General features: G+C 36.1%; 1 protein-coding gene across 1 annotated transcript; it reads left to right on the top strand.

The window, feature by feature from the left end:
- The first annotated feature begins 9695 nt into the window (after positions 1–9695).
- On the top strand, positions 9696–10103 carry LOC110698218 (prostatic spermine-binding protein-like). Its single transcript, XM_021875617.1, has one exon. The coding sequence runs from the start codon at positions 9696–9698 to the stop codon at positions 10101–10103; it is 408 nt and encodes a 135-aa protein (XP_021731309.1).
- Positions 10104–10847: the final 744 nt, after the last annotated feature.

The raw sequence follows: 10847 nt of genomic DNA, 5'->3' as shown, positions 1-10847 counted from the left end.
TAGACGAGACGAGTGTACGTATGTATTTTACCTGCAAGAACAGAACATCATCCGTGTAGCTGCCGAATTCCGTTTTGAAGCCCCCAGCCACTCCAAGGGAGTATATAGGGCCACTCGTTGGTATTATTGGCTTTGGGTCTATCTTGTCCATCAAGAATTTCGAAATGATTTTGGTTGTACCCTCGTACTCGACATTATCATCCTTTTCCAGCTCACGAATGGCAGCTTGCACCTCCGATTTACCTACGACATCATCAATGTTGGGTAAGTGGAGCCGGGAAAATCTCACCATCCTCATTGACTATCATCAACCTGTCCATGCGGTGTTGCTCTTCTTTAGGGTTGGCGACAGTTTTCCTCAGAATATCGTATTCAACGACATGCAAGGTTAATTTTCCTGTTTGGTTATGAAAATAGACATAGTCATTGAAGTTCATTTCTTGTACATGGTTCGTGTTGTACTTGAAATAGTGTTTGGTGTTATCAGTCGCCGTAGCCGCGAAGAATCCAAGTGGGTAAGACACTTCTTGGTTAGGCTCCATGGTGGGAATGAAGAAAAGAGAAAAAAGGGTACGGTGTTTCTATGTCCGTCTAATTAACTAAATAAATATTTCTACAAGAAGTAAGGTCATAGGGGCCAAACAAGTTCATAGGGGCCAAACATGTCACGACAATCGAAGCTGGCAAAAGCCAACTCTCTGATGGTTCACTGCTCATTGTCAAATCACTGATTGACTAGTACCATCAGTTGGATAAGTTCAGTGGTGTTCAACACGCTGAATAGTACGTCCTCCGACACTTTATTACCATTATTACCATTGCCGAATGACATGCTTACTTCCCATGACCTTTAGCATTGAGTTGTCATTGTCAACAATATTTGAATCATGAGGAAGTGTGTCATTGCCATTGCATTGTCATTGTCAAAAAAAGTATCACGTGAATTAAGGTGATTTACCATGGTGAATCCATGTCCTTTTACCACACTCGTACTTTCAAATATCTCATACACCCATTCGTAAATCGTATCTGCAGTGTTGATAATGCAATTGTGACATGGTATAATAATTATTGGACGAGCTTAGGAGAATTCAACAATTCACATTGTATGTATTTTTGGGTTTATAAATTTGGAATAACTTGCACTTAGAATACGATGGTAATTAAATGAGTTACGTTAGTGAGTCGGATAATAAAATATATGAGTATAATTTATGTTAAGGTATTTATTTTTTAAAAAAATATATAAAGGTTGTTATTCGACCATAGCCGAACCGTTTTGTTGAAATAAGAAAGAGACCCGAACCGCAATATCGTTGAAACCAATACTCAAGCAGAAGAATAATATCAATGGAGAAACAAAACTGATTGTATTCACTTGCACACCCACAAACTAACGTACTGCACCACTAAAAATGATGAAGCATAATCCACCCTTTTCTACTTTCATGCAACTCTAATTTGACCCACTAACAACAACTAAATACTCCACTACAACTGGTGACAAACCGTTTCCCGTCTAACCGTTTACTACCCGGATCGTTTACAACCGAATTTTATTAAAACCGCAAGAATAAACAGAAACTGAATCGAACCGATAATTATTTAAACCGAACTGAAACTATCCCCCGTAAGACACACTTGAACCGATTTCAAATCATATACTACGTAGTTGACATTACTATTCGTAGGTATACTCCTCCAACAAGTAAAAACAAATAATACTCAAGATTTAAAATAATATTATTCGAGCAATTCAATGGAATAGTACAAAATTACAGTGCTCAATATAGTTTTGATAAGACCCCCCCTGATGACAGCAATAAGGGCGTAGTACAATATTGGAGTGTTCACTTGTTAAGCCAATTACACACAAAAGTAATTGATTTTAATCGTGACACTGTAATTTAATTTGATTAAGCATTTTGTCCGTCAGCTTCGTTTTCGGGTTCATCTTCGTCTTCGTCACTGTCTGAGGGTTCGAACACATACTTACATTCCGGAACAATTTCAGGAACCATATGCAATGTCAATTTTGGCTGCCCATACAATAAGCTATTAACATTAAGCAAATTTACTTTAATAATAATAATAACGAATAAAAAATAATTGTAATAACAGGTTTAATTAAATAAAATTACTAGTGTCATTAAGAATAGCTTACGATACAAGTGACCGTAGTAACAAAACCGTATAGGGTATCTTGCCGGCTTGTGATGTACAGTTCGACCTTCAAGGCCCAAACCAGTAGGACCCCTCCGAGATCGGAACTAGGCCCAATTGCTTCAATTCGATAATTACCAACCATTTTTGTTTGTACGAAGTTAAACAGAGGCCTCCTGCCCCTGGCCTCTGTGATTATCACTAGCATCGGTGAGTACCTGTCGTGGAGCTCCTTAAAGTATTCGTTGAAGGACGGCCGATGGATACTCCGTGCGTTCCAAACAACCACTAACATCCCTTTGTTAAATTTCAGATTATTATCCAAGATGTCATTTGTGTTGGCCTTAATACCCACCGTGAAGTACCTCGTACCACTGTTACAAGTTACATCGGAGTGCACAGTGACTGTAAGTGTTGAGAATGGAGTGTGAGCCTCCATCACATGGACCCAAACCTTATTTGCCACTAGTACAATTTCACGAGTAGTGCTGGGGAGTGAGAAAGTCGGCGTTTGGTCTAGATCGACGAATGCTTTCAGATCAAATATAGGAATCAATTCCTTGGGAATGCAACAATGTGTTGAAGGGCATGCACGTCTGCAAAACCATTTCATGAACAGTACGACACCCATATGCAAATAGCCAGCAGCATCATCAATCAAGGGCATGTATGCCGGTTGTACTTCCCGGGTTATTAAATTACGCATCACCCAGAAAGGGGTGCCGTAAGTAGACCCATTTTCCGGATTGGAACACAGTTTAGAGTGAAACTCGTGCATAGGGAGTTGGTTGAACTCGTTTACGTATGAGTGGCTGCAAAAGTATTCGGTGTGGTTGAACTTCATCTCCGACACCCCTTCAGATTTCACTTGAGAGAAGTACAGAATTGGGTGTCGAGTGTGGTAACAGATTTGCCGGTTCAATGAATGTAGTTCCCGGTTAGGAAGCTGAAGATAAATTGATTTGTTTTTGGAATTTTTGGATGCCAGTGTGCGGTTGTTTCCGGCATGAATGTACAGAGTACTAAATTGATTGGAATATAGATAAATTGATTTGTATTAAGGACGTGGCTTTTTTACAATTATTTTGTAACAATATTTTATTTACGAAATATATATTAACAAATAATTATTACATTATTGCATAACCTTACTGCCTTAGTATGATTTAATAATATAATTTGTAACTACTCTGTAATTGTTACCAACAAATTTTCTAAGAATTGATGAAAAAATATGGATCCTTTAATATCATTCCATCCATATAGAAATTATGGTCAACTTAAAAAAAGGAAAATCTACTATCAAAGTTCATTTTGAAAAAATTGAAAGTTTATTTCGATCTAGTAGATAGTAGATTAGAAAAATCAAACAACGTTATTTGGATGACGACGAGGGAAAGTAACTAACAACGTTGCTTCTTTCAAGTTGGAGCGAATCAACAAATGTCTAATACCGTTACTTCGATCAAAACTTTGACAATAATAGAATAAACTACAAGAGCAATGAATGGAACATCGATACTTAAAGGAGCAATGAACGGAACATCGATACTTCGATCAACTATAATTACAATAACTGGTTTGAGGTTACTTTGATCAAATCGACATATAGACGAACCATAAATCTCATAACGTTAGTTTGATCAAGTAGGAGGAACAGCATAACCCACTAGGAAAAACGAAATGGAACAACGTTATTTCGGTAGAAGAACAATTAAAGCGATAACGTTACGTTGATCAATTAATAAATCTAACAAAGGAACGTAGTGCTTCAATCAAGAAGGAGACGAACAATACGATCAAATAGAGAACAACAGTAGATGGAACAACTGAACTTCGATGATTAACTAGATAGTGGAACAATACATGAACGTCGCTACTTCGATCAACTACATAGCCGAATTCGATCAACTATAAAGCTATGATTTAAAGTAAATAATGTCAATTTTTAAATGTATAATTTAGAATAGAAGGCGGATTACAATTTCCAAAAATTAGTTACATTATTAGATTTGCATAATTAAGAATTTAATCCAACAGCGTATGATCATATTTCAGGGTTAAGGGTTTAGGGTTTGAAGGGTTTAGGGTTTGGAGGGTTTGATTTTCGATTTGTCTTTTATTACAACACAATATTCAGTACAATGGGGTTGAATCTGTAGTGGATGCTTCCCCTTTTACCCTTTTATTTTTTTAATTTATGTAATGGTAGCACTTGTACTATTTTTGGAATCTTGTTTCCCTTTTTCTGATTTGCTAAGAAGTTGCTTTTGTCCAATAGTTGATAGCTTGTGGGTAATACCTAGTTGATTGATGTAACACCAACAACTAAATACAATTATATAATAGGCTGGTGAAGTTATATGTCGTCATCATTATTATTTTTTATTTTTGCTCCAGGTTTCCTTTATTTTGTAATTCTCTTCGTTAAAAAACGCTTTATTGATAAAAAAGTTTGATTACTTTGATAATAGGATATACAATTGTCAATTCACCATAATTGCGATTAATAGTGTAGTAGAGACTCAGTAATATAATTAGTAATATAATACTCCGTAACATCATTCCAGCATCAGCATTTGATCAAGTTAAAAATTACTCTTTTCTTATTAACTTATTAACTTATCAGTATAATTAAGTAATTGTACATGACTTAGGGGGTAAAATGATAACAGGATAATGGGATATACAATATGAGCAATTGTTAGTTTAGCAATACCACTCATGACTAAATGATGTTTTATAGACTAACCGTAATCTATACTCAACGCTTTCAAACTTTTACCCCAAATGATACAGAGACAAAGGGACTATCAAAATAGAAACTATTGACGGTGTAGACCATTATACTTTGAACTACACGAACAATGATATTTAATTAGGTAATCTGAAGACTACAACTCAAATTATTGATCCAGTCAAAACAATGTTGCTAATGCAAGTACATAATGACAAACGAGTCTTAATTATCAGTGTTGTTGACTATTTAAGTATCGCATGCCAAATTGCGTATCACATAATTAAACGATATAATAATAGGCCAATAAGAATCTGATATACAATAAAACAATAATACATTGTTGCGCTACACTTTTATATCGTAATGAACTAAACCAGTTATAAACCGGAACTAAAATAGAAGTGATCCATTACAAAATTACCGCACCGTTTCTAACCTAAAATCGTTTCATCCGGCTAAAAAACCGTTTATACCGACTTGTTAACAAACCGCAACCGCTCTGCACCGAATCGTTTTCTACCCGGACCGATTACAAAAGTTACCGGATTGAAACCGTACAAGAACAAAAGGAAACCGAATTCAACCGATTATTATGTGGACTGAACTAAAACTGACCCGTAAGACACTCGAACCAATTTCAAACCGACCTGATTTCATACCAAACTGTCAACCGTTATGACAGTACTATATTACTTCCAACGGAAAGGAAACATTCAAGTTTTCCCATTTATATGATCAATACTACTTCATACGGAAAGGCAAAATTAAAGTTTTCCCTTTTATACGATAAACGTTATTTTAAACAGAAAGGCAAAATTCAAGTTCTCCCTATTATTAATGTTAAGTGTTTTTTAATTTGGAAATAGTTTTCCCTTTTCTATGATAAATGTTATTTTATTTGGAAATAATATTCCCTTTTCTATGACAAATGTTATATTATTGGTCATAGTACCCACAAACACCGTATTCCTATGCAGAGGTCTAATATGTCAAATTAACATATTAACTAATATCACACCCACAAGGACTGTATTCCTATCACAAAAACAGAATTGGCAAAGAACTTGTTCACCAGTATCACCCACACACAAATATTCAATCTAAATGAGTTCCTCAACCCCTTCAAACCTGAACCCCCACGGTGGTCCGATCCCTTCCAAACCCGGTCCACCACAGAGAAAAAGGAAGACTATGATCTGCCGTCATAGCCTATTGGAGCATATTGCGGTTGGCTTAACCGTCGCCGGATGAAAAGGCCGTCGTGGAGTACAGTCTGTAAGATTTGTTGCTTCGGTCATCGACGATCCTGTACTTGACCTAACGACAGAAAGAGGATGTACTACTAAAGTACCCAAGGTTTCTGTACCTGCCAAAGAGAAAGATGTTGTTTCTGAGGTAACCCAGAAAGTTCACGCTGAGGAGAAGCATGATGCTGCTGAGGAGAACAAGGATTTTGCTGCTGAGGAGAACAAGGAGGTCGTTGCTGTTGAGGAAAATAAGGGCCTTGCTTCCGAAGGTGGTGCTGTTCAGCAAGTGATTGACATTCCTGGAGACGACCCCGTTCAGATAGAAGATGATGAGCTTGATGCTGTGGTTGTCATGGCACTTGCCGCTGCTAAGCCAGGGCCTGTACAACCTGTTGCCAAGCGAGGGGCTGTAGCTAAGCAAGTAAGGGTTACTCGTCCAAATCCCGGAGGATTCTTTCCAAAGATCTCGTTCAGGGTTCGGAACCTTAACGACGACGATCCCGGTGTCGAGTACAAGCTTAAGATCAATGAAACATTCTTGAAAATTTACTATGACTATGCTATGAGGGTAGACTGTCACCCGAATGATATTACCATCAGGAATGCTCGCGGCGTCGTGCTATGTACTAACAATCCAATGTTGGCTGGGATTGTGAATGGGGCTATCCTGTTTGTTCGGAGCCAGGTTCGGTTCTTTTGTTCCTTTCGTAAAATGAAGTCAAAATTTTATGTCATTTTATGAAAATGTCGTTAAAATGTGGATGTTTGTTGACGTTGCTGATTTTTTTTTTTAAATTGCAGCTGTAAATTTCGACTAATTGTAGTCGTTAATTTTGTTTAAATGTAGTTGTTAATTACATTTAATTGTACTTGTTAAATTCGTGGAATTGTAGTGATTAATTGCATTTAAACTATGGTTAAATAATGCCAAATTGGCGGAGGAGTTTACAATAAATTCGAGACCCTATCACCGTAACACTCTGTTAAACTTAAGTTATTTAATTCGTTGAAATTAAGTTGTTAATCTCGTTGAAATTTGAACGGTTTGAATTTATGTCATTTATGCTAATCTCGTTAAAATGTAGTTAATTTCGTTCAAATTAGGTTGTTAATGGCAGGTTCGGTTTATTTTTCCCTGTTGTAAAACGAAGTCAACATTTAATGTCATTTTATGAAAATGTTGTTAAAATGTATTTGTTAACGTCGTTAAAATGAAGTTGTTTATTTGGTTAAATTGTTGTTGTTATTTCGTTTAAATGTAATTGTTAATATCGGATACTTATAGTGATTAATTTCGTAGAGTTTTAGTTGTTAATTTCGTTTAATTTGATGTTATTTACGCCAAATTTTAGTCGTGAATTAAAATAAATTTTAGTCATTTAATTCGAGTTGAAATTAGCTCGTTGAAATTTAGCTTTAATTATATGTCATTTTACGCTATTCTCGTTAAACTGTAGTTGTTAATTTCGTTAAAGTAGGTTGTTAATGTTGTAAATTTTTGATTGGGGATTTCGTTAAATTTTAATTTTACATTTTAGTTCTTCATTTCAAAATCCTTTAAAGTTAAGTTGTTAAAATTGCTATATTGTAGTTGTTAATGTCGTTAAAGTTAAGTTTAAATTTAGTTAAATTGGGGTTGTTAATTTCATTTAAACTTAGGTACCTAAGGCCAACATGGATGTACGCAAGAAGCTACTCTATCTCTGAGAGCCCGAAACACGTGCAGTGAAGAAGAAGGTATTAGTCATGGTGGATGATACTCTGGACGGGCTGTTTTGAGCTTGGAGTCAGGAGGTGAATGTGAGTCCAAACAAAATCCTTATGATTCACGAGAACAAAAAGGTGACTCCGATCCTGTTCACGATGTTCGGGGTGCGGCCATGAGGAATGGCGATGAAATATTTTGCTTCACAGACAAGTAGGGCATGAGGAAGCCTAATGTGTATGTGTGTGTGAACAAAATCAACTGAATCCCCTTTTCTAGGAAGCCTAATGATTTCACCTTTGTATTTCATGTGGATTAGAGACTTTAAACTTAAAATTGAAGCTTGATGTACTTGATGTATTTGACTTTTGAACTTGATGTATTTGATGATTCACGATGCTTGGCGGAACAACGAATCTCTAATTATGATTTTCATTATGATCCTTGATGTATGAATTAGAACAATGAATGTTTAAATATGACTGTTCTAAGTAGTAAAGTATTCACAGGTACCACAACATGGAGAAAGCTCTGTTAACATAGAGCTCTCCGTTAGTAGCTGTCCTTGCAACTGTATGATTTGCAAACATCAATATGTGAATAATTTGGATAAGATAAAATTAAAAAAATGGAAAGGTTTCCCCACAAAAAAAAAAAAAAAAAAACAAAAAACACAACAGGGAAATTTTTATTAAAATTCTTATTAAAAATTTTAAAAGCTGGCAAACAAAACGCCATCATTACCTTTAGCAGACTGGCGCGAGAATTGAAACGGTTAATGCCTTTCCATATTTCATCCCCTTTTTCATGTCACTTTTCAGAAAAAACCAGACCTCTTTGGAAGAGAAAAAAACCTCTTTCTTCCTCTTCAAAACATTCAAAAAAAACATCTTCAACACGAATTTTGCTCCAAGGTATATTCCTATTTTTTTTGTCTTGCTCCTCCTCAATTCGCCATTTATTAGTTTGGGACACTGTAATTATGTTTCCTTCTTTTAGTTTTGATCACCGCACTGTAATTATGTTCCCTTTTATTTTTTTTTGCTGGTTTTAGGGGTAGTTTTCTTCTCCTTGGTTCTTTTGATAGTTTGGTTTTGCCACTCTTATGTTTTGTCTTGTTAATTGTTTTGGTGTACACTGAATTATGATTTTTAGTCATTTTTTTACATTTTTTTTGTTGATTTTCCGGCATGTGGTGTATTCCTATGTTTTTGCCTTAATGGGGGTGTGTAGGTACTGATTTATGGGGCCTTTTATTTTTAAATTTTTTTTTATCAACAATGGGATCTTGTTCTTGTGGTGATCGATCATGCTTGTTTTTCTACATTTGCTATATTATTTCTGGTATTTTCCTGTTTCTGTGTTGTTGTTCCTCATGTCGCCATTAATTTAATGGGGTGTCTTTTTTTTGCCTTGTTCATTTCCTCATTTCGCCATCAATGGGGTTGAAGGCACTGAATTATGGGTGGTTTTTTTTCCTCAATTTGGAAATTATTTTTTTTTGGTTTTTTTGTTCAAAGGTGGGAAATCATGACTTTAGACTTTAATGATGTGGGGGATTTTTCTGCAATCTCAAATTTTTCCTCATCCTATAGGCGAAACCATGGCTAACTACAACAGGGACGTGAGTGAGGTGAAAGCGCAACTTGAAGTGTTGTATGCAGAGTTGGCCGAAATCAATGCACAATAGAAGGGTAAGATTGAAGAATAGGCTAAGATTAGAGCATCACATACAACAAAGCTAGAAGAAGCGGGAGTTTTGTCGGCCCGGTTGCACCGGCTCCGGGAACAGCGAATTGCACACCTTCACAGTCAAGTTGATGAAATCCGTTCAACGGCTATGTCAGGTTATGTCGGAAATGGCATGGCTGTTGGAAATGTGCAACTTGTTGAGAGGATTATTGAAGAGGACAGGGGTAGTGCTGTGGCTAAGAATGTTGGTGTTGATGATGACGGTGATCATGAGATGGAGGAACACAATCAAGGGGGGGGTGACAGTGATGATGCAGAAGAGGGGATTGCTGATGATGAGGATGATGAAGATGTAGAAGATGATGAAAATGGGGATGAGGACGGGGGTGAAGCTGATGAAGATGATGATTCTGAAACAGATCATGGAGGGCACTGGTCTTCTGGCTCTGATGATGGTAGAGATGAGTTTACGGGTAATGCTGAAAACAACAACAACGGGTTAGACAATTCAGATGCTTACTGGCGCACTCCTAGCAACTATGACCGCATTTGTTAAATGAATTTGTTATCTAGGTTGATTTGTTTATAATTTACCCTTGTTTATATTGGTATTATGATTTAGGTTAGTTTGTTTATATTTAGTTGTGTAATCTAAACAATATGTATAAGTTTAAGTTTAAGTTTAAGTGTACAAACTATGTTCATATTTGTTAAATGAAAGCACGAGTCCTTGACTGATGACCCAAGGCTTTGGCAGAATTTTCAAATATACCTACCTATTGTCGCTATAAGAAGTGATCATGGTAGAGAATTTGATTAATTGAATTTTGAAAACTTTTGGACATGTCTAGGACAACGCTTTTAGAAAATAACTCCATTTCCCACAATTTCTTAGCACCTCCACAAAATGGAGTTGTGGAATGTAAGAACTACACTCTTTTGGACATGTCTAGGACAACGCTCTCAGAAAACAGTTTACCAAAATATGTCTTAAACCGTTGCTTAATTTGCCCAATGTTGAAGAAAAAGGCAAATAATTCCTATTTAAAGCCTTTTGGATGTACTTTCTTTGTCCATAACAATGAAAGATAATCCTGTAAATTTGAAAGTCGGCGTTTGGTCTAGATCAACGAATGCAGTCATTTCAAATATAGGAATCATTTTCTTGGGAATTGGGAATGTAGCGATGTGTTGAAGGGCAAGCACGTCTGCAAAACCATTTCATCATCAATCAAGGGGTGTCGTAAGTGGACCCATTTTAATTAAGAAATGTTTTTTAAAATTCTTTTTTTAAAAACTA

This window comes from Chenopodium quinoa, unplaced genomic scaffold, assembly GCF_001683475.1.
Source record: "Chenopodium quinoa cultivar QQ74 unplaced genomic scaffold, ASM168347v1, whole genome shotgun sequence".
NCBI classification, from domain to species: Eukaryota; Viridiplantae; Streptophyta; class Magnoliopsida; order Caryophyllales; family Amaranthaceae; genus Chenopodium; species Chenopodium quinoa.
The sequence above is the reverse complement of the archived record's forward strand: the minus strand, read 5'-3'. Positions and strand labels throughout refer to the sequence as shown.

Coding starts and splice junctions, on each gene's coding strand:
- LOC110698218 (XM_021875617.1), top strand. CDS start 9,696: ATGTCAGGTTATGTCGGAAATGGCATGGCTGTTGGAAATGTGCAACTT.